This window comes from Clarias gariepinus, chromosome 1 (genome assembly GCF_024256425.1).
Source record: "Clarias gariepinus isolate MV-2021 ecotype Netherlands chromosome 1, CGAR_prim_01v2, whole genome shotgun sequence".
Classification (NCBI taxonomy): Eukaryota; Metazoa; Chordata; class Actinopteri; order Siluriformes; family Clariidae; genus Clarias; species Clarias gariepinus.
Window position 1 is genome coordinate 50,722,501 of NC_071100.1, and position 15,713 is coordinate 50,738,213.

General features: G+C 43.4%; 1 protein-coding gene across 2 annotated transcripts in view; it reads right to left on the reverse strand.

Annotated features, from left to right (window-relative positions):
- Window positions 1-15,713, reverse strand: part of LOC128528902 (low-density lipoprotein receptor-related protein 8-like) — a 45,090-nt gene that overhangs the window by 29,077 nt on the left and 300 nt on the right. Inside the window, exons 2-4 of one of the 2 annotated variants that reach the window (XM_053502097.1) lie at window positions 15,189-15,308; window positions 2,986-3,108; window positions 1-71 (exon numbers count right to left, since the gene is read on the reverse strand). The exon at window positions 1-71 is cut by the window's left edge and continues 49 nt beyond it. In XM_053502097.1, coding sequence (XP_053358072.1) covers window positions 1-71; window positions 2,986-3,108; window positions 15,189-15,308 — 314 coding nt within the window. Of the gene's footprint in view, window positions 75-2,985; window positions 3,109-15,188; window positions 15,309-15,713 lie in introns of both variants that reach the window. The other variant, XM_053502090.1, reaches the window with a different exon arrangement.

Consider the following 15,713-nt stretch of genomic DNA (forward strand, 5'->3'; position numbering starts at 1 on the left):
GTCACACCTCCACGCCAGAGACACACAGCTCCCCCTGCAGTCAAACTTATCTGGAGGACACGTCTGCTTCACTGCTGAGGAGAAAACACACACACACACGTTTAACACACTACACCTTCTGTCCTAAACACACACACTCATTTAGATTAGCCTTAGGTAAAGGAGCAGATCTGGGGGACTCATGGACGTAGAGTATTATGGTGAACTGGTATGTTTAGATGCTGTCTTCCTCACTCTCATTGATCACTCAGGTTTGCTGACGGTGAGGTGATTGGTTGCTTTACATCTCAGTTCCCCCTCATGTCTTTGTTTCCTTCTGGCTCTCCCTTTTTAGTTATGATGTCATAGTTAGTCCTGCCGGAGTCTCTGCTTGCACTCTACAGTTAATATACATTCACATTATACATTGTGTGACTGTGACCAGACCTAACTGTTATCTCTCCTCTTCTGCTCTCTCCTGCTCTCTCTTTCGAGCTACACATGTCGTTCCTGAGCTGCCAGTGATCCAGACTCCCTCTGCCCTCTGGACCTGTCTGACCCATCCTGGTGCCCCGCTTCTGGTTGAAGATCTCGTCACATGGATGCCCCGTGTGTCTCTAGCCTAGAAGACGGTTCTGGCCTTGACTGGTGTTGGTAACTGTTTCTCTGAGGACTTTACTGTTCAATAGTTCAGGACTGGAACTTTATACAAGTCTACCTGAGTCTCCAATAACTACCTGGACTCCATATTAACATCAATTAACATCAACTGTTATACTGAACTTCCAGCCTCCTAACACACAGTATGAGTGCAGATCAATCCCTGCTAACATTTATCACCCAGATGAGGATGGGTTCCCTGTTGAGTCTGGTTCCTCTCAAGGTTTCTTCCTATTACCATCTCAGGGAGTTTTTCCTTGCCACTGTCGCCCTCGGCTTGCTCACCAGGGACAAACTGATCATCTTGATTCATACACATTCAAAGTGCAGCGGTGATGCCGCAAACGTACACAACACAACACTACACAACACTACACTACACTGTTTTTGTTGTTGTTTATGCAGTGTGTGAGTTCCGCGTGTATGAAGTGGTTTACACTATCTGGGAAACAACGTGCACTACAGAGAAGCAGAAACGTGTCTATACGTCCAATAACCTCCGTAGCTAACCGGTTTGAATCTGTCCCAGGCCAACGCCTGAGTCTGTGGATGAATAACCTCAGGCCAACGCCAGTAACAGGGCTTACGTTAAATGTGTCGTTCTGGATGACGCATTGATGACACGAAAGGCAAGGGGCGGGACCTATCACAATACTACCTTGTCACTAAACTTGTCTATCTCTCCACTTCCCCATCATAGGACCACCGATAAATGAGTAGCCAACCAAACATAAGTAGGAGGAGCCTCAGCAGTCCTGCCACATAAATAAACTCAGTGAATAATTCACTCCTAACACACGGGATGAGCATGTGTGAATAGTTCTGTAAGCGCCCCCTGTAGGGTTATAAAGAAACTGCAACGTTTTACAACGTTTCACAAATTCCTCCAAAGCCTAAAACCTCGACAGCTGAGTGCCTGCAAGCACATGATTTTTTTCTCCCTAATTACGTCGTTTTCAATTCACACCATTCTTGTTAGAGCCCGCCCCCATCAGCGACAGCCTCCAATCAGGAGAGTGTACACTGTCACGTGCTTCTGTACTCCACCAGCTCCGTCTGGTTAAAATGGCATTAAAAGCCACTTGACATGACTTTAAGTGTGTGTGTGTGTGTGTGTGTGTGTGTGTGTGTGTGTGTGTGTGCTAAACTCGTATCATGGTAAGAGAAAACACACTGAGACGGAGAGTCAGATCTCTGAGCTGAAGCACACCGTTGCCATGGAAACTGAGCCCCGTGTTTCTGTGCCATGGAAGAAGCCCGGAGCGAAATCTCCGACTGTGTGGTTACACACCGCTCTTCATCTAACGTCTGATAGCACACGGCTTTATAACGCTTCTGAGGAGCGCACACACACACACACACACACACACACACACACACAACTAGAACTATATGTGTAATAAGGAAATAAAAAAATGCTTAAACCTACAGAAATAACCTTTTACAAAAAAACAAAAAACAAAAAATTATTTCAAGCTACAGGATTTAATGTAGCTGTGTATTCTATTTTTATTTATTATAATAAAATATATAATTTTATTTTTGAATAAATATTACATGAAATCATAAAAAAAAAAATAATTTACTGGTAAATATTCATTTACTAATTAAATATTAAAATTCATGTTTTTCAGTCTCAGATGTGTTTTAAAGAACCTTTTAGGCTGTTTATAAAAACTTTGGCGTGCGCTCACGTGCGCTCGATGGCGAAGTGTGCTAGGTGGTGAAGTGTGCTAGATAGTGAAGTGTGCTAGGTGGTGAAGTGCGCTAGATGGTGAAGTATGATTGGCTGGTGAAGTGCCCCAGGGGATGTAGCGCACTAGGTGGTGTTGTACACTAGGCGGTGAAGTGCACTAGGTGGTGGAGAGCGGTAGGTGTTGTAGTGTGCTAGGGGGTGTAGTGTGCTAGGAGGTGTAGTACACTAGAGGTAAAGTACACAAGGTGGTAAATTGTGCTAGGTGGTAAAGTGTAATAGGAGGTGTAATAGTCTAGGCTAAATGGTGTAGTACACTAGGTGGTATAGTGCACTAGGTGGTGAAGTGCACTAGAGGTAAAGTACACAAGGTGGTGAATTGTGCTAGGTGGTAAAGTGTAATAGGAGGTGTAGTAGTCTAGGCTAAATTATGTAGTACACTAGGTGGTATAGTGCACTAGGTGGTGAAGTGCACTAGGTGGTAAAGTGTACTAGGAGGTGTAGTGCACTAGAGGTAAAGTACACAAGGTGGTGAATTGTGCTAGGTGGTAAAGTGTAATAGGAGGTGTAGTAGTCTAGGCTAAATGGTGTAGTACACTAGGTGGTGAAGTACACTAGGTGGTGTAGTGCACTAGGTAGTGAAGTGCACTTACTGCAGGTTGACTCGGCCTCGTCTGATCCGTCAGAGCACTCGGGTTCTCCATCGCAGAGCCACCGGCTGGACACACACTGTCCGTTCTGGCACGCGAACTCCGCCGGGTCGCACGTGCTCTTCACTACACACACACACACACACACACACACACACACACACACACACACACACAGAGTAAGATTACACACACATCATCTGGAAGCGCAGATCACTGGATAGTGCCAGAGTGTCCGTTAGTAAAAGCACTGTGCATTAAGTTAAACACTGAACTGGTCATGTGACTCGGTTCGTAGTTCATTGGCTTGTTAAGGATTATAGAATACGTTGTTCAACTTCTAAGTCCGACTTTAATCCTTAAAGAACAATTTAATATCATGTAATAACTTCACAGAGCTATGGAGCGTCTCAGAGGCCTGTCTCTGTCCCCCTCTCTCTGTCTCTCTCCTCCTGTCCCAGTCTCTCTGTTTGTCTCTTTTCTCCATCTGTCTCCGTCTCCCTGAGTGTGTCTCCTAATCTTTACTAAAAGCCCACACTCCGTCTCTGCGTCTCTGCCGGAAGGTCCTGGAGCGCGTCCTCAGCAGATCAGCCCTGTCCATGTGTAATGAGCCGGTAAAGACGTGTTGAGGTCAGCTGTTAGTTTCGCTTCCTCATGAGCAGCTGATGAATGAACGGATGAAGATGCAGATCAACAAAGCTCGGATCGTTCCCGCCGGACCCGAGACCAGGCCGAGCCATGTGCTGAGCTTGCTAACGCTAATTAGTGCTAACACTGCTACGTTTAATCAGGTGTGTAAATCTGATCGTTGCACATCTTCACTTCTTGTCATGTTAGCGTTAGCGCCTCCACGCCTTGATGTGCTACGCTCCTGACGAGGTGCTCTGGAGAACCCGACCAGGTGTTTCTTCTCCATCACAAACGTATCCATAAATCACTTTAGACTCACACAGGAGACGCGCGGTGCTGCAGTTAAACCTCAGGAACAGAGCAGCAGGAGGGAGGGAGCCGTCAGTGCGCTCGCGTCGACCCGTCCGTTAGCTCCTCCTGAATAATCGATGTTCTGTCTCTCTGGGATTTGAAGGCTTTCACTGAGGAAATGATTTCATTAAGGGAGAGGATCGACACGAACACCAGCCGACACTCTGAGAACGCAGCGGGGAACTTTTATTTAATTCTTTCTGTTCAGTTCAGGAACACGTCTCGTGTCTGTGGACGTACGGTGATTTTCAGTCTATTATTATTTTTACATTTTAAATTACTGTACATATTTGTATTCAATCAAAAGGACCGAACGTTACAGTAGTTGTGTGTTTCTGCTTCTTTTACAGCAAAGGCTATGGCTGCTCATAAAACACCTCATACACTCTAGCGCCACCAACAGAGCACAATATGGACGCATGTTTGCAGCAGTGACTCTGCAACACAACACAGACATTCCCGCTTCTTTTTCTCATGTCGAGTTTAATATAAACAATGGTTTGGGATTTTTTTTTCTCATTTGTTTCTTCTTCTCTTACAAACTTCGTCCAATTATCACAAAATCGTGGGATCGACTCCACGCAAAAACATTTCCATGATTCGTTCATTTCTACTGGCCGCGCATGTGCAAATCATCCCGAAACCTCCGTAGGTTATGTACAGGAAACAGAACTGAGTAGTTACCGCTCGAATTGTTCGTTCTTTTGTCACGTGACTCCCATAGACGCTACGCAGTGCAACAGAATCAAAAGAACGAACGACTCAGACCAGAAGATATGATGCTGAGCCGCTCATCCTGTTTATTATAATATCTCCTTATCTGTAGTGTAATATTTACATCACTGGAACTATAGACTAAATGTGTGTATGTGGACGTGTTGGGGGTCTGTTTATTAAAAATGTAACATTTTAGTTTATTTCTGATCAAAAGAACAAAATCAAGTAAATGATTCAAAAAAAGATTCGTTTATTTTGAACCGAGTCAGTGAAATGATCCAAACTCCCATCACTAGTCCAGAGATGTTACCTTTAGGTGGTACTATAATTTACGAATTAGTATAACTTTTAAATCAGCTCCCAATTACGATCACCCGATACGATACTATCACGGCACTGTAAAGTATTTTATAAATATAACAATCCTTATTGTTTTTTTTTCTTCTAATTGCGTTACAGTTCTGTCTAATCATCGTAAACCGTTCCTAAACAGGAAGTGACCTTCCTCAGGGATGCTTTTAGGGATTGCCCCCAAACCTGTCACATGTATTTCAACAACAGGATCTGATGCTAACAAACAACCGTCGAGTTCATGTGCAGCTCGATACAGCAAGTGTCAAATTTAATACAAATGTTTTATCTAGTCTATAGTGATCTAGATTCAATTAACATGTCATATATACCATAAATATAAAAATATCATACAAAAAATATATAAAAGTATGTGTTTGATCTATATAAATAAAAGAAAGGTTCAGAATTCGCCCTATCAGTGCTATCTTTACGTTTAAAACTGTACACTGTAGGACTTGGAACCAGTCTCAGGACATTTTCTGTCTGTATGTCTGTATGTCTGTCCAGCCAGATTTTGTCACAGCATCATGCAAAACTGTCTGGACAGAATTTAATGACTCTTTGCCAGTCCTTCTGTATTTGCCTGAAGTTAAATCTGACACAGACACGAGTGTAATGCGCCCACAAGCCGCCACAATCCTCAGCAAACACAAACAAAAGCGCGACACTCCAAAAATATTACATACGCTATGAAAATCAAACCTTCACCATGATTTAGATCATGATGTTGAGTAGACGGGACGTTATGAGCAGTTATGTCCCAGATAGCGATTAACTTATTTTTAGCTTCTAACTATTTCTACAAACTCGTGCCTGAGTCGTGCCTGGCCCCCTCAATCGCTGCAAAAGCAGCAGACAGATCACTAGCTTCACTGTTACTAATTATACAAATGTGATTGTAATAAAAATCATATGAAGCCTAAAGAAAGACTTTTGTCCTACCATCAGAGCGTCAGAATTGTGTTTTCTCGTGTATCTCTGACCTATTTATCAAAGCTGCTATCGTAAGTCAACAACATTTTATTTTTTACGTTTGTTCCTTTGATTTGTTTGTAATAATCACAAAAGATTCTCGATGATTACAGAGAGCAGATCAGACATCTCTCAGACCAGCGCAAAGAAAAGACCTCTCCAAATTAGTGTCCTTTTCAATGAGTGTTTGTGCTGCTGACAATCAAAGTGAAACAGAGACATAACACAACCGTATCCATGTGATCTCTCTGTGCCATCAACCCTATTAATAAATGAATTAAACAACTACCGGTTAAACCAGGATTTGTGAGCGTGGTCTAAACGCACTCGCACTGCCACGCTGTCGGGTTCTGGGTTCTGATTGGTCCAGAGCTGTCGAGTGATTTTCTCCAACAAATTTTACTAAACTCAGATAAGACAGAGATATTGCTCATCGGCCCAAAAACCAGCACACAACAGCTTTCACAATTCAGCCTGCGTTTAGGAGGATGTACTGTTACTACTAGCTCAACAGTAAAAGACCTGGGCGTGATATTAGACAGTAACTTGTCCTTTGAAAATCATATTTCCAATATCACAAAAACAGCCTTTTTCCATCTTAGAAATATCGCCAAACTTAGGAGCATCTTATCCGTATCTGATGCAGAAAAGCTAGTTCATGCATTCATGACCTCCAGACTGGACTATTGTAATGCATTACTAGGTGGTTGTCCTGCATCCTCAATAAACAAGCTACAGTTAGTCCTAAATGCAGCCGCCAGGGTTCTCACCAGATCCAGAAAATATGATCATATAACCCCAATATTATCATCCCTGCACTGGCTACCTGTTCAGTTTAGAATTAATTACAAAATAGTATTACTTACATACAAGGCTTTAAATGGTTTAGCTCCCACATACCTAACCAGTCTTCTGATACGCTATAATCCACCACGCTCCTTAAGATCACAAAACTCTGGACTTTCCCAGAAATTCCCAGAATTTCAAAATCTACAAAAGGGCGCGGGGCTTTTTCATATTTAGCTCCAAAACTTTGAAATAGCCTTCCAGACAGTGTTCGGGGAGCAGACACAGTTTCCCAGTTTAAAAGTAGGCTCAAGACGCATCTCTTTAATCTGGCATACGCGTAACTCATCCCATAACTTCATACTCCAGTACATCTATCCTGAATGGCAACTACGCTAATTCTCTCCATCTGTTCTGTACTTTTCTACCCATCCCGAGGCATCTGGAGATTGTGCAAGCTTCAGTAGACAAAGGCCAACCCTGTGAGGATCCTGAGGCATCCAGAGAAGGACCAGCTCCAGCTGATGGTTGGAGCTACACATCCTGCTCCTGTGCTCCCAGTGATCCAGACCCCATATACCCTCTGCACCTACTGACTCCCTGTGCTGAACTGGACTTCATGTTAATTTAAAGAATTTCTGTTATATTGTACTCTCAGCTGCACAACACACATGGTGTTATATCATCTCTATCTGTTTCACCCAGATGAGGATGGGTTCCCTGTTGAGTCTGGTTCCTCTCAAGGTTTCTTCCTATTACCATCTCAGGGAGTTTTTCCTTGCCACTGTCGCCGTCATCCTAGGCTTGTTCATCAGGGACATTTCATTCATTCATCTCATTATTATCTAGACACATTTTTCTCACACATACACACTTCCAAATATTTTCTCTAAAAAATAAAAATTCTTTCATTTTAGTGAAGCTGCTTTAAGACAATGACCATTGGTAAAAGCGCTATATAAATAAAATAAAATTGAATTGAACTGATCCCGGAGCTGCAGGTTCGACTGAAACTCGTCCGTCATTTCTGTCCCTCGTGTAAGAAACTCTCTTCTCAAATCTGCTGAAGATAAATCAGCTCTGTCACGCTTTCTGATGTATTTCTCTCTCTCTCTCTCTCTCTCTCTTTCCTTCACAGCACCACTCACTTAATAATTGATTAATCACAATTGCAGGTTTGTTCTCTGCAGTTACAGAAACACAAAAGGCTGAATAATTTGACTATTTGGTCTTTTCAGTTAGCGGCGTACGCCGGCTGCATCACAATCGACTGCTGCGCGTTTCCTTGCAGATCACCTTAGTGTGAAATCAGTTCAAGTCGAATCATTTCTTGACCGGGTTGCCAGATCAGACTGACAGAAATCCCGCTTTGGCAGCGCTGAAACCCTGCACGTTCTGATAAAAACAGCTCCTTATGTTGGACCGTTTCGGTCAAAGTGACCTCATTTTTTGAAATGAACTATTTTACACTTTTATGCTTTTCTGGTTTTGCCAAAACTGTAATTCAGCACAAAAAACCCACTGCTCTCCTGCCATCATCATCATCATCGTCATCATCATCATGCACCTGATGTCCCTGATAGCTGATGTGGTTTAAATGATGGAGTAAACAGACTGTGCTCTCAGTGTCTTCTTTAAAAAGGAACCCTCTCTGTGTGAGATCTCGTCCAGGTCTGCATTAAACACCATCTATTTATATCTCTGCACCTCGCTGGATCATTTCCTCTCTCTCTCTCTCTCTTTGTCTCTCTCTCTCTCTCTCTCATCTCACACGTTTTAATGAATGTGAAAGAGGACTGAGGGGTTTTAAAAATCTCCTGAGATGAAATGCACAGCAAGAATCTGCAGTCGTTTTTAAGAAGAAGCCAGAATTAGTTTTTTTTTAAAGGACAGAAGCCGGAATCTTTACAGGCTGTTATGAGGGATCAGTTTGGACGTGATATCAGTGAGGAAGCCTTGTTAGCTATGCGTAGGCAAACCTACAAACCTCACCAAAAAGATAATAAATCTTCATCTCACAGCTATCAGGAGTTGCCCGTTATGGACTCGTTTAGCTAGCTCAATGAATTTTTTTCAGGTTTATGGAAGCTGGACGGCACCTTGGCATTCAGTGCCGCCACCACCATGTTCTCTAGTTCACCACAACAAAGGGGTAACATTTTATTTCATTAATATATTCCCCCTCTGATCCCTCATTGATACTCATTGCTCGCTACCCAACTAGCTTGCTAACCAGCGTTGCTCGGCTGACCGGGTCTCTTTGCAGCCGGTTCGCGCCTGAGGCTGATAAAGAACTGTCGTTTCATGTTGTTGCGTTTTCAGATTTCTTGCTGAATGGAGGGTGGTGAGAGAACATCAGGGTCAGGACACAGATCTGTGCTGAAAAACTGACCACACATCAGAAATCCATTAGCGAGGCCAAGTGGGAAGCAGAAGGCTTGCTAGCGTGTCCCGCTCACCCAGAGGCCCAATTAGGCAGGCTGAACGGCCGAGCTAATGAAGTGTGTTAATGCGGCTGGTGGGAAACAAGCGGGTACTTGAAGGTGCCTGCTCATGAAGCGCTGGTTCCGCTCCCTGAGGAGCTGCTGGGTGGAGATTATAAAGCTCTGAGCCGTGGAGTTAAGGTGTCATGTTCAGGACTCGCATCTTCATTTGTGTTTAAATGGCATTAGTTTTTAGAGAAATAATTTTTATTGAGTCACGTATCACGATTCCTCACGTATCGCCACACTGACTCCAAAGTCCGATGTTTAAAAGTAACTTTCAATTTATATATGTTTGTATTTGAGGAGGGCGACACGTGGTGTAGTGGTTAGCACTGTCGCCTTGCACCTCCAGGGTACAGGTTCGATTCATGTCTCTGAGTGCATGGAGTTTGCATGTTCTCCCCCGGCAGGCAGGGTTTCCTCCGGGGACTCTGGTTTCCTCCCATAGTCCGAAGAGATTAGGCTATTTGGTGTTCCTAAATCGCCCGTAGTGTGTGTGTGTGCGCCCTGTGATGGATTGGCCCCCTGTCTAGGGTGTACCCTGCCTCCTGGGATAGGCTCCGCCCCCTGAATAAGGATAAAGCGGTATAGACGATGTGAGTGAGTGAGGGTATCTGAGGTCATAAAACGTTGCAGTTGCAGGTATGGCTATCGGTATAGGAGGTATGGTGCTAATATTTAGATTATTGTGCCCAACTCTACCAGCTTTGTATCGGCTTTTAGCTTTTTTTTTTTTTTTTTTTTTACTTTAAGAGTTCTTAAAGTAAAAGAAGCTGTGTTTTCACAGCTAGTGGTTGAATTTTCTAATTAAAATTTTATGTGTCACATACAGTCATACACAGTACGTGATATATGCAGTAAAATGCTTAGAAAGCAGGTGACGAGCAAGCGACTCTGACGGGACACGAACCCGCAACCTTTGACTAGTTCCACAGCAGAGCCAACCAAATCAAAGTGAAATAGGTCGGAGCAGTCGTGACGGCAGCCGACCTCACCGGCGCCATCTTGGAGCTCACTCGGCATTTTGATAAGCAGGATGGTTTTAAAGTGACTCAGAGCTCGACGGTGTTCACCAGCAGTGTCGGTGAACTAACCAGACATTTCTCACGTCAGTCTAGGAGATGTTCTTTACTCTCTTTCCTAGTTTCTATACCACCAGAGGTTTTCTGAGACTGTAGGTCATTGTGATGGAAATCACTTGTCCTACATAAAGTCATAATAAAGTGTTGAGACATTACAGATGTCCTGCTTCACACAGCTGGAAAACATCACAAATCCCTGCGTCTAACCATGTGTACCTGTGTTCACCGACACACACACCAACACATCATCACACTCCTGTACTCCGGCTCGGTCCACCGCAGGACACGCCAGGTCTGTTTGTCCCCCCCGCCCCCCTCCCGCCCCCCCGCTGCCCTCGTCACACCCTCAGTAACACACATACTGAATATCTGCTGCAGATCAACACCACAGCAGTGTGTCAGGGTTAGACTGCTGACCGGCTTATAGAACAATCAAAATAATAATAATTATAATAATTATAAATAAGTATTAATTAGTCAATTTTATGATGATATTTCAGGAAAGTGTCTGATTTATCTCACTCAGTTATTACATCATAAACTCATAGAGCAGACATAAAACTGTGTGACATGTTAATAACTGAGTGTGTGTGTGTGTGTGTGTGTGTGTGTGTTAATAACAGCGTGCCTGGCCCCACAGCGAGGGCGTGTTGGACATTCGCCATGTTGTAACGTGTGTCATGAACCAACTGCTCTTTATAGCTGGATATCCACCAAGTTGTCACTACTGCTTATGTTAACACACACACACACACACACACACTCACACACACTCGCACGCACTCGCACGCACTCGCACGCACTCGCACGCACTCGCACGCACTCGCACGCACTCGCACGCACTCACACACACACACACACACTCACACACACACACACACACATAAAGCCAGAAGTGGCGTTTTGATGCTAAGTTGTGCTCGTAGCGGTTGGCGCGATCTAGCGGGCAGTGAGCAGGAACAGTGTGGGCGGAGTTTCGGGAGTTTAACAGTTTTGTGGCATTCGGTTTTCAGAAAAATTCTGTAATTGCACAAAAAAACAAAAAAAAATCCTTTGTGTGTCCAAATGATGGTCCTGAGTCGGAGTGTTACTGATTAAACAAGACTTGATTCGTTGCCTTTTACAATATATTATAATAAATGTTTGTTTTGCGTAATATTTCTCCACATCTGTTAACCGGGGCGATATAAAGTCTATAACACTGTGTTTTTACTCGCCTTGTGGTTTATTTTTTCGGGACTCCTGCTCGGTTCTGTCTGGAGCTGCGTGGGCTTTAAACTGCTGATGTTGAGGTTTTGAGTTCAGACGTGTAGAAGAGCTTTGGAGTCTCGATCAGAAACACATCCTCACGCTAGTGCACTCAGAGCTCTGTACACAAGATTCAGCCAAAACCTGACGCTTTATTTTACTGCCATTCATTTAATACAAATATAAAAAATACAAAAATAGGCAGCACACACCCACGAAATAGAATAAAACAAGAAGTCGTGTGATTATGATAAAGAAATCAAACGTCTCAGCTGATTTAGTGCTCGCTTGGTACTAATAATAATGTTAGATATTATACATCAGGTCTGACTAATTGATCTGATTAAACGAGAGCCATTCCACGAGAGGTGATACTGGACGATAACAGCACTGGGACGATAAACGTCATTCTGAATCACCTCTGAACCACTCGTCCTGGTGTCCCTCTTCTGGTTGTGGTCTATACTGAACTTCTAGCCTCCTAACACACAGTATGGGTGCAGATCAATCCCTGCTATCCGTTATCACCCTGTTGAGTCTGGTTCCTCTCAAGGTTTCTTCCTATTACCATCTCAGGGAGTTTTTCCCTCAGCACCGTCACCCTCGACTCGTTCATCAGGGACGATCTGATCATTCTGATTCACACACACTCACACTTTCATACAAACTCACTTCTAACACAAGGCTAAATCCCAAATCCCTCTCTAACCTCTGATCAAGGGCACTACTTGCTGTGTGGAACAAGGACTAGCTTTGCATTAAACACTATTTGTGATTCAAGCCAAAAGTTAACGGAGCTGATATTCTAAGGTGGAGATAAAGTGAATCTGGTGAGTTTCTCAGGACCGTCCACCACCTCCATGGTTTATTCTCCTCAGCCTTTGGCTACATTGACTTTAACACTAATTAAACCCTTGTTAATTACACAAACTGAGCAAAATAACCGCTTAAATAAACAAACCGAACATAACCTGGTGATAATAAATGGTGTTTGTGTAACTGTTGAATCAATCCTGCACTCGAGCTGGTGCTGTAATACTGAATATCAGCCCGGCTGTGATACCGTCAGTACTCGAGCTCCGCCCTCGAGCCACGCCCACATCACAGACGTGCTGATATTTACCACAACAGCACAACCTTGAGTGATCAGGTTCCATGCTAATCCTGAGTCAATCACGTCTCGGTTTCCCAACGCCTGAACGTCTGTAAACGATGATCAAGTAAAGAGAGAAAAGGTCCAAAGCTTAACTTCTTAATATTAAATGTTAAAGAAAACCACACGTCCACGCCCAACAGCCAAAACCACTGATTAATGAACATGCTTAAGGCCGGAGGTTAGCGTTAATCGCTGTCTGCAATCGCTGAGTTTGATCATGTGGGTAAAATAAGTGTAAAATAATAAACACCAACACAATCCAGTGAAACTAATCCCACTCGAATAGGTCTCATAGAAGACATCTGCTCTTTATTCTCTAACAGAGTATTAGCAAGCTAATAAATATTCATCAGCATAAGGGGTCCACCATATGAATATTAATGCATAGTGGGACAAAAGGGATCAGACAAAATTATTATAAAAAAAAAACAGTGTTTTAGACGTGTTTGATGGAAACAATAAGACAAGGCGTTAAACAGCGACGTAGAGAAACCGTTCTGCTTTCAATCAGGTCTCCTGGTGCTATAATTAGTCCTGCAGATATAAAAAAAAAACACTTCTCAGTAGAATGAATAACGTGTTCCGTTTTAGCTGGGAGGATTTCCGCTCTTTTGTTTGTTTTTGTTCCAGACAAATGTAGGCCACGTGCTCCAGAGAGGCGAGGAGACACGAGGACGCCTGAAGCCGAGCGCGGTATTACACCTGTCACAATTAGCGCATCGAGATCGACATGTTTCACCCCCGAGGCCGGGATGGGGGGGGGGGGGGGGAGGGGGGGCACTCTGTCTCACTGCACTCAGCACATCGACCCTGACCCGTGAGGAACCATATTCAAATCATCCTCGAAACATTAGAGACGCTCAGCGCTGTGGTGTAACGGCAGAGCTACATGAGTCCAGAGTGATGATGATGATGATGATGATGATGATGATGATGGTGATGATGGTGATGATGGTGATGATGTCAGAGCCCATGACATTTAACATTTTAAAATTATATTTAACTAGGACTTCATCTTCACTGAAACAAAACAAAACTGATTAAGTCTGTTTATTTAACTGAATGCGACTGGAAACTTTCAAATGAGAGTAAACATCTTAGATAAATATATTATATTTCAGGTTATTTAACCACTATAGTATGACGTCAGTACAGTACACCTGTATAACTAATCACAGGTATCTAATCTAATCTGTATCTCATTCTGTATTCAGTAATGTGTTTATTAATTATAATATAAATTAACTAAACAGAATATTATGGGATTGCACTTTGTGTTATAGTTACATATATACAGTATATAATACCACATGATACTGTATATTGAGTAACTGATTTTCTCCACATGTGATTATATACTTAAAGTTTATATATTATATTATGACTGTTGTTAAAATCGCTACACAAATAAAATTCGATTGAATTAAATATATTAAAGTTAAGCCTTAAATCTCAAGCGCGCAGGTCCGTGCCGGCAACACAGCATAGATCAAAGATGATATTAAATCTGTATACACATGTATATATGTTCTTACATGTGTATGGAAGTGTGTTAATGAGGAGGCTTCAGACTGTAAACTGTGTATTTGGGTTCTCCGATATGTTAAGTAGAACAAAAGTTATCACTCCTCGTGTATAAACGTTACAGTTTAACGCTACTGGGACACAGGAGTGACATCGCGGAAATGTAGAACTGGTGAAACGGGAATATTATTATGATTATTTTTTGTTCACAGAAAACAACCAGAAAAACATCTGTGTACTTGTGCTTTTTTGTTGCCCATGTGACCCATTTCTACATTTCTCACTCGGTCATGTCTGTATTCTGTAGTTCCAGTTGATCACGTCACGTCACGTCACGTCACTCTGTACTGTACAATCCTGAGCTCTGTTTAAGTTTATTAAAACCAACTAACGGCTAAAGTGCTCTGAGCATGAAGGCCTACAGGACCAGGACGACTTCAGACATTCAGGGTCAAGAGTCAGCGTTGCCGATGGCAACAGAGACATGAACCCGTAGAGTAGGTCAAATTATATACCATAATAAGTCCTAGAGGGCATTTAATTGGACGAGGACACAAGACGAGTTGTTGGTCTTCTGCTGCTCCGTCATGGTGGGGTCACCACAGCGGACCATCCGATCCACACACACACACACACACACACACACACCTCGGCACAGGTTTTACCCCGGACGCCCCTTAATAAGGCGACCGCCCCCCCATTTAATCCGGGTTTGAGGTTTGGGTGGGAATCGAACCCGCGCCCTCCACATCACCGGACACAAACCCAGCAAAGTCCAGGGACACCAGACTAGTCGAGGGTTTAAAGAAACTGTTCCAGGATAAAACTGAAGCCGTTTAACACGGGATTGAACACAAACACAGTGGGGACTGGATCAGACCCTGGGGTCCGGAGACTTACGACAGTCCTCCTCGTCGCTGTTGTCGGAGCAGTCGTCGTCGTCGTCGCATCGCCACAGAGTCGGGATACAGCGCTTGTTCCTGCACTGGAACTGTCCGTCATCGCAGTCGGAGTCGGACCCTTCACACACACACACACACACACACACACACACACAGCGCAACAACCTCCATCAATCAATCAGTTCATTAAGACGCGCTAATTGAAATTTGCTGATAAATATAAAGAAAAAGAGCGCAGCGGCGCGCGCACACACACACACACACACACACACACACACACACACACACACAGAGTCACGTCTCTCTCTCTCTCTCTCTCCATTCCACTACACAGAACGGGTTTAGCTAGCAGGCTAACGGTCATGGTTTACCCCAGGAGCCTCAACACACACACACACACACACACACACACTATATTATTATTATTATTATTATTATTATAATAAACACACACACACATGAATAAGAACAATAAGGTGTGAGTGTGACAGGTCAGGTGGACGGAGCCTCATCCGGACAGAGA